The sequence below is a fragment of the Misgurnus anguillicaudatus genome, chromosome 21 (assembly GCF_027580225.2).
Source record: "Misgurnus anguillicaudatus chromosome 21, ASM2758022v2, whole genome shotgun sequence".
In the NCBI taxonomy this organism is placed as follows: domain Eukaryota; kingdom Metazoa; phylum Chordata; class Actinopteri; order Cypriniformes; family Cobitidae; genus Misgurnus; species Misgurnus anguillicaudatus.
Window position 1 is genome coordinate 23,149,786 of NC_073357.2, and position 27,231 is coordinate 23,177,016.

The 27,231-nt window shown below is 38.3% G+C and overlaps 3 protein-coding genes across 6 annotated transcripts; all 3 read right to left on the bottom strand.

The window, feature by feature from the left end:
• Nucleotides 1-915: 915 nt before the first annotated feature.
• On the bottom strand, nucleotides 916-5,608 carry tmem179ba (transmembrane protein 179Ba). The gene is made up of 5 exons (XM_055197577.2): nucleotides 5,449-5,608; nucleotides 4,742-4,932; nucleotides 3,942-4,079; nucleotides 2,832-2,910; nucleotides 916-2,082 (listed from the first exon to the last, which is right to left on the bottom strand). The coding sequence occupies exons 1-5, from the start codon at nucleotides 5,542-5,544 to the stop codon at nucleotides 1,924-1,926; spliced, it is 663 nt and encodes a 220-aa protein (XP_055053552.2). The 5' UTR covers nucleotides 5,545-5,608; the 3' UTR covers nucleotides 916-1,923.
• Nucleotides 5,609-8,945: 3,337 nt separating this feature from the next.
• prox3 (prospero homeobox 3) lies at nucleotides 8,946-13,137 on the bottom strand. Of its 4 annotated transcripts, none has more exons than XM_055197592.2 (5): nucleotides 12,947-13,137; nucleotides 10,476-11,979; nucleotides 10,231-10,338; nucleotides 9,709-9,909; nucleotides 8,946-9,560 (listed from the first exon to the last, which is right to left on the bottom strand). In XM_055197592.2, exons 1-5 carry the CDS (start codon nucleotides 13,012-13,014, stop codon nucleotides 9,372-9,374), a joined length of 2,070 nt encoding a protein of 689 aa, XP_055053567.2. In that variant the 5' UTR covers nucleotides 13,015-13,137; the 3' UTR covers nucleotides 8,946-9,371. The 4 variants fall into 4 exon arrangements, with proteins under 4 accessions (XP_055053567.2, XP_055053584.2, XP_055053586.2 ...); XM_055197609.2 differs by having other exon boundaries at nucleotides 10,476-11,997; nucleotides 12,947-13,101; XM_055197611.2 differs by having other exon boundaries at nucleotides 12,853-13,082.
• A 2,933-nt stretch (nucleotides 13,138-16,070) lies between these two features.
• snx15 (sorting nexin 15) lies at nucleotides 16,071-26,743 on the bottom strand. The gene is made up of 8 exons (XM_055197612.2): nucleotides 26,510-26,743; nucleotides 26,032-26,067; nucleotides 25,825-25,945; nucleotides 25,566-25,681; nucleotides 25,157-25,484; nucleotides 24,915-25,070; nucleotides 24,617-24,820; nucleotides 16,071-20,879 (listed from the first exon to the last, which is right to left on the bottom strand). The coding sequence occupies exons 1-8, from the start codon at nucleotides 26,618-26,620 to the stop codon at nucleotides 20,770-20,772; spliced, it is 1,182 nt and encodes a 393-aa protein (XP_055053587.1). The 5' UTR covers nucleotides 26,621-26,743; the 3' UTR covers nucleotides 16,071-20,769.
• Nucleotides 26,744-27,231: the final 488 nt, after the last annotated feature.

Below are 27,231 nucleotides of genomic sequence, written 5' to 3' on the forward strand. Positions count from 1 at the left end.
TCTTAGCAAACTTGAAGATAATACGTTTGGAGGTGTGGACTACAGCTACTTTGACTGATAAAAACCTCAAAAACCCCTAAAACTTTTGAAGTTTGCTCTGCACAAGAACACGCTTCAGTTCAATCTACAATTGGAGACGCCTTGGAACTGTTGCTACTCTACCAGGAAGTGGGCGCCCAGTCCAAATGACATCAAAAGCACAAGGAAGACTCATCAATGAGTCAAAGAAACAACCCTGAATGACAGGCAAAGATATGAAGTCATCATCTCTGTTCACAAGTCAACAATACATTAAAAAAATCACGGTATCCACAGCAGGACACCACGAAGGAAGCAACTGCTTACTAAAAATAACATTGCTGCACGCCTGAAGTTTGCAAAAGAGCACATTGGCTCTCCACAGCGGTACTGGCAAAATGTTTTGTGGACTGATGAAACTAAGATGGAACTATTTGTAAAAAAAAAACACACATTCGCGTAAAAAGGGCATGGCTTATCATCATGAAAACATCATCCCAACTGTAAATCGTGGAGGAAACATCATGATTTGGGCCTGCTTTGGTGCATCAGGGCCTGGCCAGCTTGCAATCATTGAAGGGAAGATGAATTCCCAAGTATATCAAAAAATTCTTCAGGATAATCTGAGAATGTCTGTATCTCAGTTGAAACTGTGTAGAGGTGGGTAATGCAACCGGACAACGAATCAAAACACAGGAGCAAGTCCACAACAGAATGGCTGTTGTATTATAGTATTATATTAATATTATATATATATATATATATATATATATTAGTTTGGACTTAACCAGAATTCCCTCCCATGGGAACACATTTTTGGTAAAAGATTTGCTAGCATTTCGATGCAAGCTTTATCAGTTGTTCTTAATATGCAGTCATCAGGCAATTTGAAGACAGTACAGTAAATGACAAATTTATTGCATGTATTTTAAAATGTTCACAAAGCCACAAATTTAAACAAAACATGTAGCTATATAAAAAAAATTCATAAAGGTATCAGTGCATGATCTAAAAATCGGGAGTCAAATGTGGTAAATAAATGACAAGTGCAATAAGGAACAGGGCAGTTATTAGACAAGAAGTATAAAGCATTAAATGACTGAAATAAACATGGGTACTATGCTGTTAATATAGGCAGAAGGACATTGTGTTTTCCAGGACTTTACTGCTGTTGACAGCACCTCAGATTTGGCAACTCGCCTCCAGAAGGCGGATATCATCACAGGCCAAATTATGGAATTATGGCACTTATGGGAGATTCCTGCCCTTGCACACACACATACACACACAATGTGATGGGATTTATAGAGTTATACATATAGACAGACAGCAGAGGGCAGAAATGTTGCAAAATGCCATAGAGTTGGCTTGTTAAACCAAGTGAAAACTTACAGTACAATAGGTTGTGTCAGCTCAAATCCAGACATGCTTTAAAATTAACATATTTACTCATGAAAATTGACCAGAATGGAAAACAACAGAATCATGTGGGAAGATAAAAAAATAATGACAAATGCATGCAAGATTTTTATGTGTCTTTGTGTCATGTATTTCTGACCACTTTGCCACTCTTGATAGCACTGACAACACTTATCATTATTGTCGTCTTTACATAAAGCTGTGTCTTAATCAGTTCAGGTTCACTCCACCAATCTGGCAACCGCACACTCTCACCTGCCAGGTCTGTGCTGCCAGCCGCAGATCAGTAACCATGGAAACTAACCCTTGGCAATGCTAGTGAACAAAATCAAGACAGTATACCAGCACTGCCAAAACTCTCTCTGCCCAACTAGCCAACTGCTAGCCAGCAGTGCGACTTGAAAGGAGTGTATGTGTGTGTGAGCATGTGTTTGTGTGGCACATAAAGCTTTAGTGTGTAGTGACATAGATTAACCATGTCTCTATTCACTGAGGATGTCCCGGACGAATGAAGAAGGGTTCAGTTTCAGAAGGGGTCGCTGATGGGTCCAATTCCGCTGACCTGTTTTCCGAGCCCTTTTTTCGCTGGATCAAGACCAGAACAGTTATGATCATCCAAAAGAAAAAATTCACCCACACTGCTGTCTGAGATAGTGAGAGAAAGACAAACAAAAGCAAAATGTGAAATTTGTAGAGCCACTGGTAACTTCCCAACATTTTGCACAGTAACATGTAGGGATGACCAGAGTTCAAATCCAGCTTGGAAAATTTTTCAGTCCCCCTTACATCCATACTGTAGTAAAAAGGCCACGTGTATCATTTCACGAGACCAATTTTATAAGGTTGCCGGGCAAATGAAAAAAAACTTTGTGTTAATATGATTAAAGATTATGTAGGGAATATTTGAAAATGGGTCGTTGAATTAGACCGCAGGTGTGCATTATTTTCAAAGAATTCAAAGGACCCGAGCAAAGATATTTAATATTAATATTAAAAAGATGCGTCACTGAAATGGATATGAACGGGAAAGATCGTAATTATGGCGACGGAGTGATATGACTTCCTTAAAAGTACTTTAATCAGAGTCAATTATTCTGCTTATACCAACGTTACCACATACAATGCTAAGACATTGATCTGGTGGTTATTTTAAGACATTTGACAGGTCAGATGTGCGTTTATTGAAAAATAATTCATACCCCTGGAACATTTCTTAGCCAATCAGAATAAAGCATTCAACAGCCCTGTGGTATAAACATATATATTCAAATAAAACGGCTTTAAACTTAACTAAAGTTTCAATATTAACTGCTCAAAAGAATTGTAAATGAAGAAAAAAATCACTTTGTCAGTCATTTGTGTATATATGCATGTGTCATCTGGAGAGTTTCTACCTCTGCACTGTGTAGTCTGGAATAAAATTGGGTCCCATCTATAGGGTTCACCCAAGGCTTATTTTGTGCTTCTTCACATCTGCAGTTAAACACAATAACACTTTAATAATTGAACCTATAGTCAGCATTTAAGTTTATACTGTAGGGACAGTCCCATATATAGTTAAAGGAAAACACCACAGTTTTTCAATTTTTACTATGTTTTTCCCTCAACTTAGATGAATTAATACATACCTCTCTTTTCTCAATGCGTGCACTTAATCGTTGTACAGCACGTCCTGAATGTGTAAGCATTTAGCTTAGCACCATTCGTTCATTAGGATCCAAACAGGGATTAATTTAGAAGCCACCAAACACTTCCATGTATTCCCCATTTAAAGACTGTTACATGAGTAGTTACATGAGTAGGTATGGTGGCACAAAATAAAACGTGCCGTTTTTAGCAGATAAAAAATGAGAACTATATTATATGGTGGAAGAGCACTTAGTTTGCAGCACTAATATTGGAAGTTAGAGCAAGAGGGGGAGTAGTCAGGAGTGATGCTGTTACTGCGCCAGAGGTCTAATGCTGTTTACACCAGCCGCTGTAGAGGTGGCCAGCGCAGGTGATTTACATGTTAAGTCAATGCAAAGACGCGATGAGGCATCCTGTGGTGCGGAAGGCGCGTTCCGCGCGAATTTAGCGTTGCCGCTGGAAATGCGCGAGTTGAAAAATCTGAACTTCGGCGGATTTCTGCGCCGCGTTAACCAATCAGGACCCTGCTGTAGTAGTGACGTGATTACAGGAAGCGAGCGGAGTCTCAGCAGAGTCGCAGAAGCCCCTCCCATAATGCCAATTTCCGCGTGAATGTCTCGAATTTCACACGCGGCTTTCACGCTCGAATGAAGCGAGTAAACTCAAATGCGTCAAACAGCGCGTTTTTGCAGCCTCTAGCGTGCCTGGTGTAAACGCAGCATAAAGAAAACATAGGTATGTATTAATTCGTCTAAGTTGAGGGAAGATATAAAAAAATTGTGGTGTTTTCCTTTAATAAACTAGTTCATGTCAACTACTGTTATTTTCATTAGCAACATCCTTCCTATGCCATAACAGCAGCCTCTTTGCGTTACCTTGTTATGTCAGTCACTGCTTGGTGCACTGAGTCACACAGTCTGTCTCTGCCAATTTTTAGGATGCATCCCGTCACCAGGAGAAAGAACAGAAAAACTCCACACATGCCCAGAGTAATGTTCAGCCATAATTTCTCTCTAATATCAGACAGAGATGGCAGTCAAGGCATCACAATGTTGACATTTAAACAAAAGCAAGATGATTCTTTATCAAACAGAAAACAAAGTGGGATCATGGATACATTCGCTAGTGTTGCAAACAGAACTTTAAATGTGCAGTGTGTCATTTTTAAAAGGATCTCTTGACAGAAATGTAAAATAATATACAAAGCTATATTGTATAAAGACCTTTTTACAATGAACCGTTAAGTTTTTATTGCCTTAGAATGAGACGCTTTCATCTACGTACCCCAAGGGTCCCCTTACGTGGAAGTCGCCATTTTGTGCCGCCATCTTTCTACAGAAGCCCTCAACGGACAAACTTTTTTTCACTAAGTTGTCTCCAACAATGATATATTTCAGGTGGCGACTATCATAGCTTCTCTATGCGTTTTTTAAAAGCGATGAGTGAACAGTGGACTGAGCCGTTGGTTGCAACTTGCAACCTCACCACTAGATGCTACTAAAATTTCCACACTGCACCTTTAATTTACTGCCATTAACCTGCCAAATATAGGTCAAATTATGGAAAAACTAGCTTTTTCTATAAAAGCAACTTTAGAAGCATGTTTAAAATTACGCAGTCAGAAAATGTCTAATAAACACATTATGCACAAGATTTATTGAGTTCCTGGACACACCTTATCACCTCGCGATCGACACAGCTGGTGTAGATCCAGTAGAGGACGAGGGAAAAGCAAAAAACAGCCACACACACAGAGATGGATGATACAAAGTAACAGAGAGATGGTGAACTGGATGAAACTACTGCGATGGAAGTGGAGTTCAGATGTACTGAACCATACAGAATACATTTCCCATCAAAACTGCCCTGTTTAATTTCAGTGGACACAGGGAGAGAAAAATAGACATTTTGACAAAATATTGAACACATAAAGGCCATTACACTAACCAACATCTCCACACTGTTAATGCTTAATATTTTATTTTTCCTATGATATCCACTTTATAAACAGAATTAAACATGGTTAAGTGATGACTGCAATAAGTCAGTTACTCTCGTTGTGAAACAATACGCAGCTTGGTCATCCGACAGGAGAGAGAGAGAAAGTGTCAGAAATGGAAGTTGTTGTAACTTGTTCTGTCACGCTTTCAGTTTCTCTTCACTTCCGGGTTTGACTTCTAAAACTCATTTTTTTTAAATAAATAACTGCGTTATAACAAACAAATAATATTTACTACTAGCCTATTAAACGATTTTTGCCCAATTTGACAGAATCAACTTCAATTTGAAACTTTCATTTTGGATGGATCCCAAATCTAAGCGCCATGCACCCCTGCAAATTACGTGAAAGCCTGTATGTATAAAACAATGGACTTTAGATACCTGAGTCAGAGTAACAGAAGCTGCTGTGACGATCCCGCAGATAAAACAGCCGCCGTACAGCAGCAGCTCGAGCAGCAGAAGCCACGGCAGCGCCATAACAACCAACTAACGGCAGGTCCTAACTGCAGCGCGTGCAACACAAACATGTGACCTGAGCGTGTCATGGATTAGGGACAATCATGTGATTCATCCACATTCCCATGCTTTTTTTTTAAGAGTAATGTGGCGAAACGAACAGATTACATTTATGGACCTTTAAAGGGAATATTAATTAAATATATCAAACGTTTTGAAACACTTGACTAATGTTATCTATAAATCTTTTCATCTGAAGGTGTATGGTTAATGCTTGAAATTACTGTCATAGACAAAAATATAGCTGTGGCAAACATATTACAATATTGCAAACAAAATATTATTTTTGAAATAGATGACTAGACTGAATATTAAAGAAAAAGCAAATGTGAACTCCTTCAATATTCTTTAAAAATCATAATTGAAAAAAGGCAAGGGGTGACTGCACTTCAGAGGATAAAATATAACAGTTTTGATTTATTTTGGATGCTTTTAGTCACCAACATAATACATTTGTGTTATTCCATAGTTTGGAGATAAATAAATTAATAAATCAAGAACGAGAGTGTGTTTCAAAACAAAACTTTTGACCTGTAGTGTAAATGTTTATTTGCTTTTGTGTTTAAAGGAGACATATCACAAAAACTGACTTTTTCCATGTTTAAGTGCTAAAATAGTGCTTCTATCAACCTAGAAAATGTGAAAAAGATCAATCCAGTAACTTAGTTTTGGTAAACCATTCTTTGCAAGCATGTGAAAAAATAGGTCATTAATTGAAATCTGGCTCCCTTGTGATGTTAGAATGGGATAATACCGCCCCTTAATCTGCACTATCCAACCAACGCACTGCCATTTAGTGCAGAGATCAGCTCATTTGCATTTTAAAGGACACACCCCAAAACGGAACACTTTTATCAAACCTACAAAGCGGCAATTTTAACATGCTATAATAAATTATCTTCATGGTATTTTGAGCTAAAACTTCACGTACATACTCTGGGGACACCAAAGACGATTCTAAGGGCCCGCGCACTTTGGTGGCCCCCGGAGATTCTTTTTATTAGTAGTAACAGTAGTAGTGTAATAGAAATTATAAATGTATCTACCAGTTACTAATGAAACAGAGTTATGGCTTGTTGTTTCTGCATTTCCGGCACCCATTCACGGCAGGCATGCTTTAGGTAGGTGGCCCAACTTCACATTCTTTCATGGTGGCCAAAATGACTAGTGGCGCCCCTGGGATGTCAGATGTTTAACCTTAACCCATTTAATCCCAGAATTTTCCCAGGCATGAAAATATCCAAATGCTGTGTCATTAGTAACTGAAATATATATAATTTTTTTAAAATTGAATTTTAAGATCAGTCAGAAGCGTTACCAGTGGAATATTGTGATAATGAATTAATAGCAACACTTTACAGTAAGGTTGTAGACCTGTATGGTAGCATTATTAAATGCTTTAGCTAACATGAACTAACAATGAGTAGCATTTATTAATCTTTGTTAATGGTTCAGTAACTTCAAATGGACTAAAACAACATTCAGAACCACTTTTAGAGCTTTACCAATGTAAACCTTCTTTATGGTCACTATTGTGACCAGTGGGATTAAATGGTTTCTAAGGATTAAAAAGTTAAGATTCAGACAGGGCCTCATTACCTTCTCACAGTGTGTTTATACTTCTGAGCCTCATGGTGGTATTAAAACATTTATGCATTGCCTATATGACTATATATATATATACAGTCTTGTTCAAAATAATAGCAGTACAATGTGACTAACCAGAATAATCAAGGTTTTTAGTATATTTTTTATTGCTACGTGGCAAACAAGTTACCAGTAGGTTCAGTAGATTCTCAGAAAACAAACGAGACCCAGCATTCATGATGTGCACGCTCTTGGGGCTGTGCAGTTGGGCAATTGGTTGAAAGGGGTGTGTTCAAAAAAATAGCAGTGTGGCATTCAATCACTGAGGTCATCAATTTTGTGAAGAAACAGGTGTGAATCAGGTGGCCCCTATTTAAGGATGAAGCCAACACTTGTTGAACATGCATTTGAAAGCTGAGAAAATGGGTCGTTCAAGACATTGTTCAGAAGAACAGCGTACTTTGATTAAAAAGTTGATTGGAGAGGGGAAAACCTATAAAGAGGTGCAAAAAATGATAGGCTGTTCAGCTAAAATGATCTCCAATGCCTTAAAATGGAGAGCAAAACCAGAGAGACGTGGAAGAAAACGGAAGACAACCATCAAAATGGATAGAAGAATAACCAGAATGGCAAAGGCTCAGCCAATGATCACCTCCAGGATGATCAAAGACAGTCTGGAGTTACCTGTAAGTACTGTGACAGTTAGAAGACGTCTGTGTGAAGCTAATCTATTTTCAAGAATCCCCCGCAAAGTCCCTCTGTTAAAAAAAAGGCATTTGCAGAAGAGGTTACAATTTGCCAAAGAACACATCAACTGGCCTAAAGAGAAATGGAGGAACATTTTGTGAACTGATGAGAGTAAAATTGTTCTTTTTGGGTCCAAGGGCCACAGGCAGTTTGTGAGACGACCCCCAAACTCTGAATTCAAGCCACAGTACACAGTGAAGACAGTGAAGCATGGAGCATGATATGGGCATGTTTCTCCTACTATGGTGTTGGGCCTATTTATCGCATACCAGGGATCATGGATCAGTTTGCATATGTTAAAATACTTGAAGAGGTCATGTTGCCCTATGCTGAAGAGGACATGCCCTTGAAATGGTTGTTTCAACAAGACAATCACCCAAAACACACTAGTAAACGGGCAAAGTCTTGGTTCCAAACCAACAAAATTAATGTTATGGAGTGGCCAGCCCAATCTCCAGACCTTAATCCAATTGAGAACTTGTGGGGTGATATCAAAAATGCTGTAAAACCAAGAAATGTGAATGAATTGTGGAATGTTGTTAAAGAATCATGGAGTGGAATAACAGCTGAGAGGTGCCACAAGTTGGTTGACTCCATGCCATACAGATGTCAAGCAGTTTTAAAAAACTGTGGCCATACAACTAAATATTAGTTTAGTGATTCACAGGATTGCTAAATCCCAGAAAAAAAAATGTTTGTACAAAATAGTTTTGAGTTTGTACAGTCAAAGGTAGACACTGCTGTTTTTTTGAACACACCCCTTTCAACTAATTGCCCAATTGCGCAGCCTTAAGGGCGTGCGTGTCGTGAATGTTGGGTCTCATTTGTTTTCTGGGAGTCTGCTGAACCTACTGGTAACTTGTTTGCCACGTAGCAATAAAAAATATACTAAAAACCTTGATTATTCTGGTTAGTCACATTGTACTGCTATTATTTTGAACAAGACTGTATATATCTGTGTGTGTGTGTGTGTTATATACTCTACCAATACTATGCACTGTGTAATTTAAAAAAGTCAAATGCGGTGCTTTAGTATGCTTAGAGTGACAGCAAGGATTTGTACTTTTTTATTACACATCACTGTTCCACATAAATTTATCAACATTATATAATGAGAACACATAATATAAAAAGATCAACAAAAGCCAACCAGGCTTGTTATTTTGGATAAATAAATGACCAATATTAACAGCCTGTAAAATGAGAACTTGTTTCTGTATAATTAGAGCACTTCTTACTGCTAGCTGAAATGATGCTGGACTGTAGTAACAATGAGATAATAATTAAACAAGCAATACTTCCGAGCATTGTGGTTGTGGTGGTATTAAAACACATATACAGTGCCACTGATCTTCACAGCTCAATTCTGTACAATTTTATCCTTTAAGAGCTTTGCCACTAATTGATCACTTTTCATACTTAACCGTGCACACTTATAAATCCGTGCACACTGTTCAGCCTATCCGATAACTGTCCGTGGGGCAGCCGGGCAGGCGGAAGCTGTCAGGTACTGGGCTGTCTAATTTACCGATAATCTTATAGATGGCCTTCTTCCAGCAAGGATCGGCATCTCGGCCACTCTGTATGGCAGAGAAAAACTCTCTCAGGGCTACCTCAGATATCTCCACGAACCTCTGTGGAACCTAAAAAGAAATGTATGTAAATATATACATACAATTCCTCTAGCTCAACTGGAACCAAGGAAACACATTGATTAATCAAATTTAAATTTAGTTGCTTTAGATAAAAAACATCTGCAAATATGCATGATGTGGTTGCCCAAACACTGACCTGGTAATCATTGCTCTTATTGTAATGCATGTTAAGAATGCGGTAAAGCTCAGAGTCCCTGCCCAGGCGCAGTGCTCTATCCCTGGCAGATGCGAGCCCCTCTCTGGCTGCCTGGCGGGCAAAGCGCTCCATCTGGATATAGAAGAACTCCCGGAAGTTACTGAACCACTTAATCAGCTGGGATGTGACACAGCGATTGAACTGCATAGAAATAGGATAAGCAAATTTATTTTCAGCTTCAACACATCAGCATTTTAAATTAATTGCGATAACTTTAAGTCGCCTATATACCTCTTGGCATGTTTTAGAGATATAATGAATTAAATAATGTACAAACTAGATCCAGCTTTATTCCGATTTCCAATAATACTATGTATTCAATATAACATTTCTACTCATATTTACTCAATATTTCCACATAATTTGTCCCAATTTTGCCTAGACAGAAATATCATGTCTATGATGGTTAAGATAAATGTGCTCTAGTGCCAACTAGTTGTGTCCATGCGCATGAGACATCACCTTGACATCAGGGAAAAATGTTTTGAGTGTGCTGGAGCTGGGGTAGCGTGTGTAAAAGAACATGAGTTTGGCTTTCTTCAGATGGCACGGAGAGAGACCTTCCTGAGAGTGTGGATGGTTAAGGAATTTGGATACCACAACAACAAGTCAAAAATTGATTATTGGCACAACAGAAGCTTTACATTTTTCAGGTAAAATACTCACATATTTACAAATATTCTATTTCGTTATACGTAAAAGGATGTTGATCCAGCAGCAAGATAGAGTGCTGCATCTCCTCCATCCACCATTCCTGCTCCACCTCCCCTCATCCCTGCATCTCTCGCTCTGTCTGACGGCGACGGGTCGAGCTGGCCCAGCAGGGGGAGGGCTGGGAATGCAGAGTTGTGAGAACGGAACTCCATGAAAGGTTCGGAAAGACAGTCTTTATGAAATGGTAAACTGGAGAGCGAGCGAGCAAAGAGATTCTGCATGGTATAGTGGAGAAGGGGTAGGGGTACCGGGTTATCTGGGGGATAAGAGGGCAGAAATTGGTCCTTGCTCCTAGGCGGCAAAAGGGCTGGGAGAGGCGGCTGAGTTAGGGGAGCGAGGCTGGGATTGGCTTCGGAGAGGTCCTTCTGTACACTCTGAGTCCTCTTGTCTTGGGAACTCTTTGTGATAAGTGGTAAAGCTTCCACTTGTTCTACCACATGAGCGACTTTGTCAGGTTTCTGCCTCCCGTCTAAGTTTAGATCCGAAGTCTTAATGGTTTCTTGGGGAACAGTGCCAGATATGACTGGGGAAGGACCGGTTTCAGCATAAAGCCGAACAACTCTATCGATAACCTGAGCTACAACGCTAGCCAGTTCTTGTTTCAGAGCTTGAGCGAATTTCTGCCCCCCTTCTACGCTCTCCCACTCACCCCTGACCAGACTGCAGCCCAGCCACACTTGATCGCCATTTAACTCAAGGTCAAGGTCCATGGAGGTCTCTTGGAATATTCCCGAATTCCTATTCTGATCGCTTTCATTGTTTTTCTTTGACGAACAGCGTGGAGGAGAAAATCCACCACTGATGAGAGGATCATCATCGCTGGAAAACATCTCCGCAACCTCATCTAGATTTAATGCTCCGTTCTCCTGTTCATCATCTCCTTTCTCTTCATCTGGCTGCCCTCCATATACCCGCCATACCTTCTCCTGGAGTTCCAGAAGTTTGCCTCTGGTCTCCTCCAGCTGAAGCTTCAGTTCTTGCCGTTGACGCTTTCTGCCCTCCTTGCTCTCCCTCCTGTTTCCTTGTTCTGCGCCTTTTCTTTCATCTGTTTTAACCGAAGCAACACTCTTCCTCCCTCTCTTGCCTTCTCTACCCACCTCTTCTTCATTTCTTACAGCTGAGTTCATCCTCGGTCGTTTAACTCTTTCAAAATCATGATTCCAGTCCTCCGGCTCAGGAGCAGAATCTTGTCCCCTGGGATAGCTGGGGGTGGATCCAACTGCAAGCTCCCTCTTACCAAACTCATCCTCCTCATTTACATTGTCATCTACTAACAGCCCAGAAAACAAACCCTGACGCTGGCGGAAACTACCCCACCTCTGGGAAGCGCTACTGGGGTGCATGAGAGGGTTGAAGAGGGGGTGGGAGGAGAAACTGCCAGGTGAAAATCTGTGACTTGTGGGGTTGGAGTCTGGCAGAGCGCGATACAGTTCGAAGGGACACATTTGGGATGGCTGCTGGTGAAATCGATCTGAAGGGGAATCCATAGCCACCTTTCTGGTATTGAATTAGTACCTTTAAAAAAAGAGCACAAATTCAAACTTCAACCTGTCGTGATTGTATACATCTGTAGACAATAAATATGCAGTTATTTGGATCAGTTTTAGCATTCATAATCCTCTCATTGTTATCATCATCATCAGTCCTTTTTCCTCTCTGCATGCGTGCGTTATCTGTCCACTGACAGCTGTACCCTCTGTTTGTTCAGACTGTTGACTCTATTTCACTCATCTCTCTCTCTCTCTCTCTCTCTCTCTCTCTCTCACACACACACACACACACACACACACACACACAAACACACTTAGCACTACACAAATACATGGATGGTTAGCTGGTAAATATTTTAATGAGATTACTATAGTCCCAAAGTCAGACCTCATACTACTAAACTGTAGATGGACAGATAGTCAGTCAGACAGACAGATGCATTTTAATAGAGATGAATAGATTAATAAAAGCAGATTAATGAAATTACTCTCCTCATCTGACGTTTTTGCCTTTTCCACGTTGGCAACACCACAGATGTCATCAGATTACTGTTCGCATATAAAGCCGTTTAACTGCCATTAAAAATGTAACAGATGGAGAGATAACATCCTTACGACTAAATTGATTTGCGTTAATTACTGACACAGTTACAAAGACGTTATAAATATCATCACAGATCTCACATCAAAGTTTTCATCTTGTTATAAAATTAGATTTGCTTTGAAATGCCTGCGCAGACGGGCGCGCGTTTGTAAACTCTCGCGTGTCGCACATTCATTAACAGATAAATAGACAGATGATGAGGCATATTTTACAAGGACAAACAAATACGGCGACGTCCCGAATAAGTAAAGGAGTGGTTAAAATAAAACAACTTACAAAATAGTCAATCAGAAAGCGTTCCCCGGTCGGTCGCTTTCCTGCAGTATGAAATATATATTTTGTGTCCCTCACTGGTGCCTGCTGTGCTTACCGGGAGCATCCGCGTTTAGAGTTTCCTGTTATTGCTGTAGCTTCTCTCGCGCGCTGTCCATCTCTCATCCTCGCGCACTGTATCGCGTGGTGATCAGCCAGTAGGGAGGGATGTCCGCTGCCCCCACACGCGCAAACACACACACACACATATGCACACACTCCCTTTCTCTCTGTCACTAGTAATCTCCACCACCAATAAATAACTACTTGACCTATTGCAATAATTAAAAGTGTGATCTACATAAGCAGCACACATATCGTAAAAGGGTTTTTCGTTAGTCGTAAGTTATTAAGTTATAACGTAAGCTTTTTTTAGTTATATCGTTATAAACTAAACTATAAAGTTATTACTAGTTAAAATCCATAATTAATTGATATGGGCTTTGAGAATCTTTTTCATTTTAAAATTAATTTTACTTTTATTTCCATTCAACAAAAAAAACCTAATATTTTATGATAAATGTAATGCAATAGGAATATTTTTGTGGCCATTAATTTAATAACTTTAATCTTTAAAAGAATATTGGTATGTGCGGATATCTCATGATAGTAACATTATCATTTATAAACTTGCCAAAAAGACAATGTAAAGGCTTATTATTTATATCATCATATATAGATTAATCTAGATTAATCTCATACAAAATAAAAGTAATTTTTTGCATAACATATGAGTTTGTGCTGTGTGTAATTATTATGTATATATAAATACACACACATACATTTAAGAAATGTTTTATTTAAATGTCGTTTTTATTTGTATAAAATTTAGAATATATAAAAATATAAATAAATATATATACACATGTAAATGTTTCTTAAATACATACATGAATGTGTGTGTATTTATATATACATAATAATAATTACACACAGCACAAACTCATATGTTATGCAAAAAATTACTTTTATTTTATTTTATTTTATCTATGCCCAGCTCTAATATATATATAATAAACAAAGGTCTCCGTAAATCTGAGACTTCTCCAACACTAAATGTGTGAGTGCTGATTATTGGTCCCTCCATTCCTCTTCATGGCACCCCTTCTCTCTTTCATTGTTTTCATCAGTCCCTCTCTCCCCCACTTCACTGAAATACCTCTCAACCAACCAAACTGTTCACAATAACCAGTGGCTAGTGTTGTTATGGAAACGAGAAATGTGACACAAAGCCTTATTAATAAAAGGTGCTTGGGGCTATGGAGAGATCTAAGTAAACATATGTAATTGAAATGTATTTTTTAAATGACTAAATATTGAAAGAATAGAGAGAGAACATTAACCCAGTCTGTGTACACTGACAAGTACTGTTTATGCGACTGGATTTCATTTTTGAATCTTGAAAAATGATAGTAAGTAGGTTCTTTGATACATCCCTACTCTAAATAACACAATCAATCTGCAATGTAAACATATACACACACACACCTTTCGTATCGGGTCAAGCTGAAAGGCTTCTGAACTACATTAACAACTCACACTGAATCCTTTGAACTAAAGCCAAATGACTGACAGCAAACAATATTAAAATGCATGAGCAATTCTAACAAAGAGCTCTGCAACACACCAAAGGGACATAGCCATTCGCGAGCAGTGTTTTAAAAATGCCACACGAATGTCGATCCTTTCAAGCGGTGGGAGACATATCAAAATGTCTCATTTGAATGAGTCACGATCAAACATATGCAATATGAGTCCATAATATGAGCAGAATGAAAATGTGGCATCCAGGGGAGAGAGAGAAAGCAGAAGTGGAGATTGAGAGGGTCAATGGGCAGGCAAAGTGTTTGCCTATTGGCTCCCTCTGAGGGAAAGTGTGTATGAGCGAACGAGCACTCACACATTCAGCCTTGGGCAAGGTGACTGTGGGGAGACTGTGAGTGACAACTGCAGCTCAACTGGAGGAAATACAATCAGAACAGAATAATGAATCATATCTTTAGTCTTAGCAAAACCACATAGATGTGAAACCCCAGGGAATTCAACAGTTGGGATGTTAAAGGATTTGTATTAAGCTACTGAGTGAACATAAACAGTACTGTGCAAAAGACTTAGGCCATGCTACCATTAGATTTGTTGTTTTTACAATAATTGTATAGTGATCATATATAATTATTATCAGTCTCCACATCCAGAAAATACAGGAAATGTGTATGTAATAAAAACAGTAGTATAAGCTGAAGTGTCAAGTATTTAGGGTAAACTCCCCTTCCACTTGAGCAATAGCAGGCAACTGCAGGATCTCTTAAACCTTAAATGAAATTAAATCCTAATTTCTATTTCTAATTGAATGACTTCAGTCTTCTCAAAAAAGCTCAAGATGTGTTTCGTGCCAAGAGAGGTCACACTAAATACTGACTGATGCCTGAAGAAGACATTTAGTTCTGAAAATTGTTTTGTTTTTAATTTTGTGTACATATTTCATGTATTTTCTGTTGTATCTTAAAAAAAGTAAAAATAATATGGATGAACATTAAAACTTTTAAAAGTTTTAATAACTTCTAAAAGTGGTTGCCCCACCAAGTGTCAGTTCCAAAATGTACAAACGTCATGTAACTTTAGAGGCAGCAGGTTGTTATTGCTGACCCTTACAAAAATGAACCATGCTCTTACAACAGTTAAAACCAAAAAAACATGGTTAGTGTAATAGAACGATGGTTTTCACAAAATAATCAAGGTTTTGTAAAAAAAAAAAAACATTTTAAAAAACCATAGTTAAACCATGGTTACTGTAGTAAAACCATGATTTTGCTGATAGTACACTGTAAAAAATTTCTGTAGAAATTACAGTATTACTGGGTATTACTGGCAACTAGCTGCCAGTAACTTACCGTAGATTTTACATTTACGTTATTTACTGGCAACATTTTGTTCAAAGTTAAATGAACATGAAACATTTTTAGACTTTATCTTCTACAGTAAGTTACTGACAACCAGCTGCAAAATTACAGCAAATTAAAAAAAAAAAAAACATGGTTACTACCCAAAAAAACACTTTACCACAAAAAACACTCTTCGACAGTGTGAAGGGGTGTATTTTATGATAACAACCGGCTGCCAGTACATTATCCTGCTTATTACATGGCTATTTACGTCATAAGTAAGGTAAGGAACATTAAATGTTGATTTGAAAAATTTTATTAGCTCATTTTTAATGAATACAGACCTTTTATTTTCAGTTTAAGATCAGACAAGAAGTTCAACTGTCGCAAACACGCTCTTTGGTTTAATCATTTGTTAAAATAGCCTGTCAAATGGGTGATTCTCGCGAAATTACGCTTATGAGGTGTCATGAAACATTTTGATAAAAAAAGTAAATGCAAAGTAAGAGTATCAAATAAGAAACATAGTTACAAACATCTCTTCATGTACTATTTTGCACATGATTTTAAGTGACATACAAACTAATTTTGTTATATTTTACACATTTAAGAGGAAAATTTTCATTACCGCAACGTGTCCATGACTGGATTTGGGTTCTTTGACATGGAAATATTTATAATTAAAAAATCTAAAAAATAAAAAGCTTCAGTGCATGTTATACTATAAACATTTACAGTAAAGAAACGTGTGGTATTTGGTGATCATTGGTAAAAGAGACAATAATAAGGAATATAAATGTGCCCAAGAAAATTTTTCTCATCCTCCACAACAATTTTCATTCATTGTTTAAGCCCTCAAGGAACTAACATTTTAAAAAAAATTGTTGGAAGGGACATAATTGACTGTGACACCCAAGATGGCTACCAGGTAAGCAGTTCTTATTTTTTCTCCATATAAAAGTTGACATTTTGTTTGTAGTACCTAGACAACTTTTTAGTTCTCATTACCGAAACATGAGTTTGTAAATGCATATATTTAATGTATTATCATGTTGGAGTAATGATAATTTTTGATAATGATAATTTTATAGGAAATATGTTTTAAATCCTCTAAAAATAATGGTTATAGTAAGTTCAGACCTTAATCTTATATGTGCCAAAAAAAATTGGCTTCAAGGGCTTTTAAAAAGTCTGATGCTGGACATGGATTTCGTGAGAATCACCCAATGTTATTAAAATACATTTATATTACATTTTTTGTGTAATGTTAAACTGTACATGTGAAGATGTTTGCAGCATCCAGGTTGCTGTTAGTTTTGAGCTGTTTGTTTTCTGGGTATAACAAACCTGCAAATGCTGCAACTCTCCAATCAGAATCAAGCATTCCAACAAGGCGTGTAATAAGGACACATGTTTAGAAATTAAAAGTTAATATCATGTATAAAATAATCATTTCAAATAATTAGGAAATATTTTAATAGAATTTTGTGGAGTTCTGTGTGGTCCTAGATGTAAAAAAAAAAGTCGACCACTAATTTTACCTGTCACACACTGAGCCCTTCATCCCACAGCTTTCTGATGAAACTACTCTTCACTGAAGCTCTGTGTTGAGTTTTGTCCCCTGACCTTGTGTTTTAGGAAACCGACAGCAGTAATGCACATGATTAAAACTGTGAGTGTATGCATGTGTCTTCAATGGATTGTCCTTGTCCTTTTATTACTGCAAACAGATTCTTTGATCTTTGCCCAGAATGACTCTCACCACTGCAGTGGATAACCTCCTCCGGAATACAATATAACGCATAGACTAACACTTTCATCCACACGGATACAGATGCCACAGACATTAGACAAAACGTGCTCGCACGCGCGCACACACACATTTTCACTCACTCTCGCTCTCAGTCTCTCTGCAGTACTCAGGTTGCAATTATCCTCTTTGGCTGGAGTGTTTTGATGGTATAATTGCCATGGACACTGAGGAGAGAGGGATTGGTGAGTGAGAGACAGAATGAGGGACAGAGAGGGAGAGAGAGGGACATCGAGAGCCGACACTCTCAGCATGCTAATGCTCAAACACACTCCATCTCCCCCTTTTTTTCCTTTTTGTCACTCTCTTCATCGCTCACACACACACACACACAGGTGCAGTAACCTCTCTCTATTCCACATTCTCTCCAGGCAGCCAAACAGCAAGTACGCCCAATGGGAGAGATAGACAACAACGTATAGGAGGGGGGAAATAGGAATATTTTCCATCTATTGAAAATAGAGATGATCCTTTAGTTCTCCCCTCTAGCTCTCTTTTCTGTCCTTTATATTCATTCCTTACTTTTGTTCTGACTCTAGAAAGTGCCACATGATGGCCTTAACCAATGGGGATTTATCTGACATTTATGTCTTGATTATACTATAGTCTATCTATATATCCTTCTATCCATCCATCCATCTCATAGACTTTAGGGCAGAACAGTGACATCTGGTGTTGTATTAAAGAAACTGCACTTGACATGAAATAAAAATCGGCTATACACTCACCTAAAGGATTATCAGGAACACATGTTCAATTTCTCATTAATGCAATTATCTAATCAACCAATCACATGGCAGTTGCTTCAATGCATTTAGGGGTGTGGTCCTGGTCAAGACAATCTCCTGAACTCCAAACTGAATGTCAGAATAGGAAAGAAAAGTGATTTAAGCAACTTTGAGTCAGTTACTGGGATTTTAACGCACTACCATTTCTAGGGTTTACAAAGAATGGTGTGGAAAGGGAAAAACATCCAGTATGCGGCAGTCCTGTGGGCAAAAATGCCTTGTTGATGCTAGAGGTCAGAGGAGAATGGGCCGACTGATTCAAGCTGATAGAAGAGCAACTTTGACTGAATTAACCACTCGTTACAACCGAGGTATGCAGCAAAGCATTTGTGAAGCCACAACATGCACAACCTTGAGGCGAATGGGCTACAAACAGCAGAAGACCCCACCGGGTACCACTCATCTCCACTACAAATAGGAAAAATAGGCTACAATTTGCAAGCTCACCAAAATTGGACAGTTAAAGACTGGAAAAATGTTCCCTTGTCTGATGGGTCTCGATTTCTGTTGAGATATTCAGATGGTAGAGTCAGAATTTGGCGTAAACAGAATGAGAACATGGATCCATCATGCCTTGTTACCACTGTGCAGGCTGGTGGTGGTGGTATAATGGTGTGCAGGATGTTTTCTTGGCACACTTTAGGCCCCTTAGTGCCAATTGGGCATTGTTTAAATGCCACGGCCTACCTGAGCATTGTTTCTGACCATGTTCATCCCTTTATGACCACCATGTACACATCCTCTCATGGCTACTTCCAGCATGATAATGCACCATGTCACAAAGCTCAAATCATTTCAAATTGGTTTCTTGAACATTACAATGAGTTCACTGTACTAAAATGGCCCCCAAAGTCACCAAATCTCAACCCACTAGAGCATCTTTGGGATTTGGTGGAACGGGAGCTTTATGCCCTGGATGTGCATCGCACAAATCTCCATCAACTGCAAGATGATATCCTATCAATATGGGCCAACATTTCTAAAGAATGCTTTCAGCACCTTGTTGAATCAATGCCACGTAGAATTAATGCAGTTCTGAAGGTAAAAGGGTGTCAAACACAGTATTACTATGATGTTCCTAATAATCCTTAAGGTGAGTGTATATGCCTTTTCTCAATATAGAAACTTGCATGATTCATCAGAAAGTCTCTGGGTTGATCTCACCTTGGCAACACAGGGTATTGGTCAATGTTAAAGGTGCCAAAGAATGCATTAACACAATATGTTAAATTGTTATCTGATATCTACACAGAAGTTGTGTGACTAATTAAAGAGACATTCCACCCTCTCTGAAAATAAGCTAACCCTCCAGCTCCCCTGGAGCCAAACACCCCATTCCTACCATTTTGGAATCTTTTCAGCTGATCTCCGGGTCTGGCGGTACCACCTTTAGCATAGCTTAGCATAATCCATTGAATCTGATTAGACCACTAGCATCGCGCTAAAAAAGAACCAAAGAGTTTCAATATTTTTTCTATTTGGAGATTGTTAATGGACTTTTCTGAGTGGTAAGTTTGTTTTTTTCAGTATGGACCTGCAAAATGTAACCGTAACATCAATAGTAGAACTTCAGCCTAAATGCTAGCATATAGCATTAACTAGCATATAGCGCTAACTCAGCAGTAACAACTTTGTTTTTGCATTGTAACAACATTGTTCTTTATTAAAATGTTTAATTTAATGTTGACGTGTATGTCACAACTGTAACGTGACAGTTTTACATTCTACGCCAATAGTCAAATAGCGATGTTAATGTAATATCATACAAACCTTTTGAAAATCAAGTGTTACTTTTTACTATCCAGTCATTCCTGATTAGATTACCATATTTATTTTGTTGAATATTTTTTTTTATCTTTGAACAATGGATTGCAATTGCCTATACGTGTGATTGGTTTGAAATTGACAAAACAGGCAAATTCCATTTAAGGACTAGTCGGTTAGTTCAGACAACTGTCAGTTAGTTACACAATGACTTAATTTACACAACAAAATATAACTCGAAATCCGAGACAAATTTCAACAAAAGTAGATTCCAGTTCACATTGATCAAAAAGTGTTATAAATCATTTTAAAGTAAAAGGCAAAAAAACAAGTAAAAATTAGCGTTTTTTGATTTTACAGTGCAGGAGCGCAAAACTGTTCAGAACAAGAACGGGGCACATCCTGCTGGATGGTACTACAATAGTAACTATTTGGGTAAACGGGAATGTAAGTGTGGGAGTCAAGTGTATGTGTGTGTATGTTGACTGTGTGGGTGGCGAGTTTCACTCAAGAGGGAAAGTGTGGCAGATTTTTTGAATATATATACATGTTAGCTAAAACTCAGTCCAAAGTGTGCAAGTGGGAGTGTGCTTGAGTATCCGAGGTTTGTGTTAGTGTGTGTGCTTCAATTGTTTTTCTATGTATTCTGGTTGTGAGTGGGAGTCTGTAAGAGAAGTCTTTCCGCATGCTCTAGGACTTCAGCAATCTTCCTCTTCACTGAATCCCTCCTTTTTAAATCCACATCTCCTAGTCAGAGAAAAAATAGCAGAGGGAGAACAAAAAAGTGTTGTTATCATAATGATGATAATAATGTTATGAGCTCCAGTTTCCTCCTTTCGTTTAAATATTTTGCATAGCATCCAAACAGAGCTCATCTGCATGTAAACATTTCATTTAATGAATGTGTCAAAATTATTTCCAGAGAAAACTGGCATTTGGTTTATTAATAATTTGCATATTGGGACTATTTTTTTGTTTATTTTTATTTCAATTCAACTAAGACAGCTTAGCTATGAGTCTCTTTGGCTGGCAAATGCAGACTCTGAATCATAAGTCCTCATCCTGCTGAATCTACCCTCATGGCAACCCTCTTATTGGTGAACTTCACAGGACTTCTGCTTTACTAGTTTGAATTTTACCTCACAAGTAGATCGTTCAGGGTCTCACAAGAAGGGAAAGATACCAAATCCTTTCACATGGTCACTGAGGTACCTCAGGGATCAGTGCTTGGTCCCTTCCTGCTCTTTATACACACCACATCACTATGACTTATTATACAGGCACATTTTTCCTACCACTGTACCTGCACGAATCTCCGCCTGCCTGGAAGACATCTCAGCTTGAATGAGTCAACCTAGCTATCTTATCTTAGCTTGACCCAACAATGCTGCTCAAAACAGCTTTCTTCCTCTTTCTCCACCGAATACTGGACTACCGAGTACAAAACTGCACCATCATGTCCTCACTCTCTAAACAGTTGATGAAAGAAGTGCACTTCTCATGCAAGTGAATGCCTGCTGAAGATGAATTACTTTATATTGTATTTTTGGAAGTCGGTTTGAATGAAACCATCTGCCAAATGTTTACTGTAAATTTAAAGATGATTAACTTGTGAAGTATTAGGCCCAATTATAGTACTGTATACAGCTTACAGTGTCTGCCCTCATTGGATGCATTAAAAATGGACTCTCAGTTTACTATCTACTGGATAGTATACAGTAGACTGCACACTTTCTACTAATAGGCATGGGCTGGAATTTTGACAGCATGATAAAACCTACCACAATTTCACGGTATTTAGCTTACAGCTTTGCTATATGTAATTTTTAAATGTCTGGGTAACTAATAGGGATGCACCGAATATTCGGCCACCGAACATTTTCGGCAGAAAATGGCCCAAAAGAGCATTTTCGGTTTTCGTCCAAAAGACTTATCGCCGGAACAATACAGCCGAAATGTTGTGATGACGCAAACAGAAACCGCGACCTCCACATGCTTGTCTGAATCAACATGTCTGCGGTGTGGATGTATTTCATAGATATGTACACTAGATGTTGCCTTGGCTACGGCAGTTCATTGGAACGAATACGTCAAATTGAGCCGCCATCTTGAAACAGGGGAGCCCTGCATCAGCATCATTGTAGGCAACGGTGTGACGGAAATAAAACCACCATAAATCGTCATGAATGCAATTTTCTTGGTTTTCTTTTGGTTCGTCATATTTTCATTTCGGTGTATCCCTAGTAACTAATAACTGGTAACTTAGTATTCATTTTTACTATTGAGTTCTAAACCAGCGAACTCTCCTACATGCTACCTCTTCCTGAGAGCAACGGAGATGAGGGGTCGAGTTACTCTTGTGCTTGCATTATTTTCCACATACTGTACAGTATTGTATGCTCCCGGATTTTCTGTAACGCGTTAATTTGTACAAAGCTCATTGAAAAAAGCGCAGTGTGATCTGATTGGCCAGCTATTCAGTGCGTTGCGATTGGACCAATACCTCAAGTGCGTAAATGGAAATATGACGCTCCTTACCATGTTGGAAAGATTAGCTCACAATAGTGAAAGGATATAATATCTTCTTTACTAAGCTGATCGATCAACTTTGCGATTTAAAGGTCACGTTCTTCCTGATGCTATTTTTTAAACCCTAGTTAGTGTGTAATGTTGCTATAATAGCATAAATAATACCTGTAAAATAATAAAGCTCAAAGTTCACTGCCAGGCGATATATTTTCTTCAATAGAATTCCTCTTTAAAAGCCTACAACGAACGGCCGGTTTGGACTACAGCCCTCTATTTCCTGCTTTAATGACGTCAGTAAAACAGTTCGTTGACTAAACTACGCTCACAGGAATCTGTCAGTCACCAGCTTTGGCTCAAACGGCTCTGCTAAGCTAAGCTGCTATCGAATCACAGCACACTAAACAAACAACACAATCAGAACTCAATACGTATTTCTGAAGGAGGGACTTCACATAACAAGAAAGACATCAGCCTGTTTTGAGGACAGTGAAAACAGCGCTATATGATAAGTAAATTGTGAAACATGAACACATGTTATATTGCCCACTATAAACACAATCAAAGCTTCAAAATCACAGACAGAACGGGAGCTTTAAAGGCGGAGTGCACAATGTTTGAAAGCCAATGTTGATATTTGAAATCACCTAAACAACCACGTCTCTACCCCAATAGAATCTGGACCTTCTTTTGATAGACCCGCCCCACACATACGCAACCCCGGCAAGGATGTCGGTTAGTAGACACGCCCCTTACTGCTGATTGGCTACAAGTGTGTTTTGGTAGTCGGCCCGACTCCTTTTCCAAAGTGTTTTTCAAACATTGTGCACTCCGCCTTTAAGCAGAACTTAAAAGATCGGTAGAGTAAGGATACTAAAACATAAAACCATGTGTGCAAATGTTCCCTGTAATATTAGTCATATTGTCCCTTTTAGGGAAGCTAAAATGGCCTCAGGCTGCCAGGATAACACAAGTCACATCCATATCAGTAAATACTAATATAATTATACACTTTCTCAAACAATTTTTTTTTAATAAAATCCCTAAATAAAATCCCTTTACACATTAAAGTTAAAACACACCTAGAAACATTGTTTAGATAGCAAACATTTTCTCCTCCATGGAGCAATTTAGTGCTGCCTCACGATTAGTCACGACTAATCGTTTGCAGAATAAAAGTTTTTGTTTACATAATATATGTGTGTTTACTGTGTATAATAATAATGTATATATAATTACAAACACATACATGTATAATTTTAAGAAAAATATACATTTATATAATAAATATTTTTATTTATATATAATTTTAATTATATATAAATGTAAACATGTATATACACATGCAAATGTTTCTTATTTACATACATGCGTATGTCTGTGTGCATTTATACATAATTATTATACACAGTACACCCACATATATTATGTAAACAAAAACTTTTATTCTGCAAATGATTAGTCGCGACTAATCGTGAGGCAGCACTAGAGCAATTTAATAGTTTTATGGCCACAGTCACAAATGAGTTGCGAGTTCTTTTTGTCCAGGATTCAGGAAGTCTAAAGCGACGACCTGATAGCAATATCTGGAACTCAGTAAGTAGTGGATGATCCGCAATACTGAGAATAACCTGGGCCTTAAAACATTATTTTGAAAAATTTTACTAGACCCAATCTGATTTACCCTAGTTATTTTCCCTGCCACCTTCACCAGTGAACTTGATCTATTTTGATTTTGAAAAAATTGCTTTTTGTCATATAATTACTTCCAGCTCATTACACAGAAAATGTAAGTCAAGCACATTGCACTGAGGGATAAAGTATTCCTCACATGCTTTATTGGTGCTACATTATAACAAATGTATTATCCCGGTATTCCATGCAGAAATCATATTAATATCATAATAATAGGAGTAGGAAGCTAAGATGGTATTCTAAACACAGCATTTTTCTCTGACCTTGAACTCCTTTCATCAGTATATCGACAGCTGTTCGGTATCGTTGTACTGCTGCGCTGTAATCGGCCGCTCGCTCTCGCTCTTGGGCGGCATTCAGCTCTTCAGTGGCCTGAGACACATAGCATGCATCTCTATCAGAGCCATTTGCGCCGGTCAAAGGGACTGAGAGAAGTTCAGCATGCCTGGGTGATCCGTACTGTTGTTCTGAAAGATTAAAAGTGAAGAACCAGTGAATTTGAGAACCACAAAAAGTGTTAACATTGAAATTCTGATATCTAGATGGACGAGTCACTTCAACCTTCTTTGGCACATGGGTCAAAAATAGCGAGGTCTGTATCTGACAGCAAAGGCAGAGACTTGTCTGTATGCTCCTCCAGTCCAGAATCAAACAGCGAATCAAACTCCTCTAAATCATCGACTGGAGAATCCAGACTTTTTGGAGATGGACAGACATCTGAAAGATGAAGAGAATGAAAGGTGCTTTCAGCCATGATTTATTTCAAAATAAAACTGGAAAGATTTCTATAACCTACTACTAACCTGTATTTTGTATAGCAGCAGAGCATTGATCTGTGGCATTGTTCTGATGCGCTTTAATCTCTCCTTCTCTATCGTTTCCTTTCTGTATTTCTGAAGTATTTTGTGCTAAGCTGCTTTCCGTGTCACTGAGGGCCTCGAGAGCAATCTCAGGCTTTGCTAGATCTGTTAGTCTTTGATTGGACTGTAGTTCCTGGGTCTGGATTGGAGCTTCTCTTCCTGCCTCCTCTTCAGCCAACAGCCCAGTGTCTCTCTCAGGTAAGGGAATTAGAGGAGGTGGCAAAGAGGTGTCAACGGTGGATGTGTCCAAAGGTCTTCTCACCTCTCCTCCCTGTGAGACAGAAAATGGGATCCATTAAGACTTAGGGGGTCAAATTTTGATCATACTTTCCCAAACATTCATGTGTCTCACCCGGAAGAATTCTTTGAGCTGAGGGCTGTTGTACAAAGCGGGAATTTTGGTTGCAAAGACCAGCATCACCTCAGCGGCGTTTCTTCTCTCTTCAATCACCGCCTCATCAAAACGCCCTGTGTGAACCAGAGGCAGACAGAGGTGAGGGAAGACAAACTTTAAATGAATATCAAACTGAATGCCAAAATTTTGCAATAAACAAATGCACGGTTTTGTTTCATTGAGAAACAAATGTCAAGTCAAGCTCGGTTGGCCTTACCGAAAACTTGTGCGCGTGGAAAAGGGGGAAACTCTTCCAGCCGTCTGAACAGATTCCTGTGAGTGTACGCCAGTTCTCCATGCAACTTCTTCAGCTCTGAGTACCTTTTCCACACCACAACCTGTCAATCGACCCAACATTGACATGCAATGACATAAAGCCACTGGATGTAAATGCACATGTACACATATGCAAATTTGATCATACCTCTTTAACATTCTCTGGCTGCGTCTTTGATACAAACTATGGAAAAAGAGACATGTGCAAGTAAGTTTTGTACCATGAGGTAAAAGTCTTTGAAAAGGATGAATGGGGATGAAGGAGAGGGCTGAGTGCATGTGACACTAAAAAATGTCACGAGGTCTTATTAGAGATGCCTTTTATCACGAGTTTCAAAGATCATACCAATGGTTATTAACTTTTCGTGAGGGTAAGAAACAGCTTAGTGTGTCTTTAGCATTTATTAAACATAGATCGCTTCAGTTACTTAAACATAATTTTAAAGAATGATCATCAGACATATCAGTGACAGCTCAGTGACAACAGTCAACAATTTATGCAAAGCAACACACTCAGATATAAAGTCTTTCAATCTAATTTTAACTATTTATGTATCTGTTGTTATTATTTTGTTTAAAGGTGTAAATATGATCGTAATGTGAATAATATTGCTAACGTTACTGACCCTGGCCGTTACTTTATATTCCGTGTGTCCTTTCTCGTGTGTGCGTGGATCTGTTACAGTAAAGAAGCGGTGATATTCCTCTGTTTTGGTCTTCCGAGACATCACTGTCATATAAATATGTTTAAAAATAAATTAACATAAAGACAGCCATGCAATCAAGTGACCGTGACTGGCACTGTGTTGGACTGTTGACAGTTTGGACATCTACTTCCTGCATTCTGACAAGCGCATGCGCACAATTGCTTCTATTTTTTTTGGAGCCCTTCAAAATAAAAGTTAGATTAATGCATTTAATGAAAGAATAGGCATGCTGATAGCCTATTTATTTTATTCTTTGGTATAAACGTGACACACAATATTTAATTGGATAGTAAAAGGTTGACTTCGAAAATACACCATTGAAAACATAACCCAAAACAAACAAACAAACAAAAGAAAAAATGGATTCTTTTACATCGTGGTAATGTAATAGTAAACAAAACAAAAAACAACAATAATTTTATTCATTTGGTTAAATTTATTCTTCACAGGTAAAAAAAAATGAAAATGTAAACATTTTTGTCTAGCAACTTGCCACTTGAATATTGTATGTAAAAATATGCTAAATAAATTGAATTTATTTATTTGTTTGTTTGTCTGTTTGTTTGCTTATTTATTTATTTGCTTCTATTGTTCAGGCCTGGTTGGTCTCACCACCAAACTTTGTACACAAAAGCAGCCTA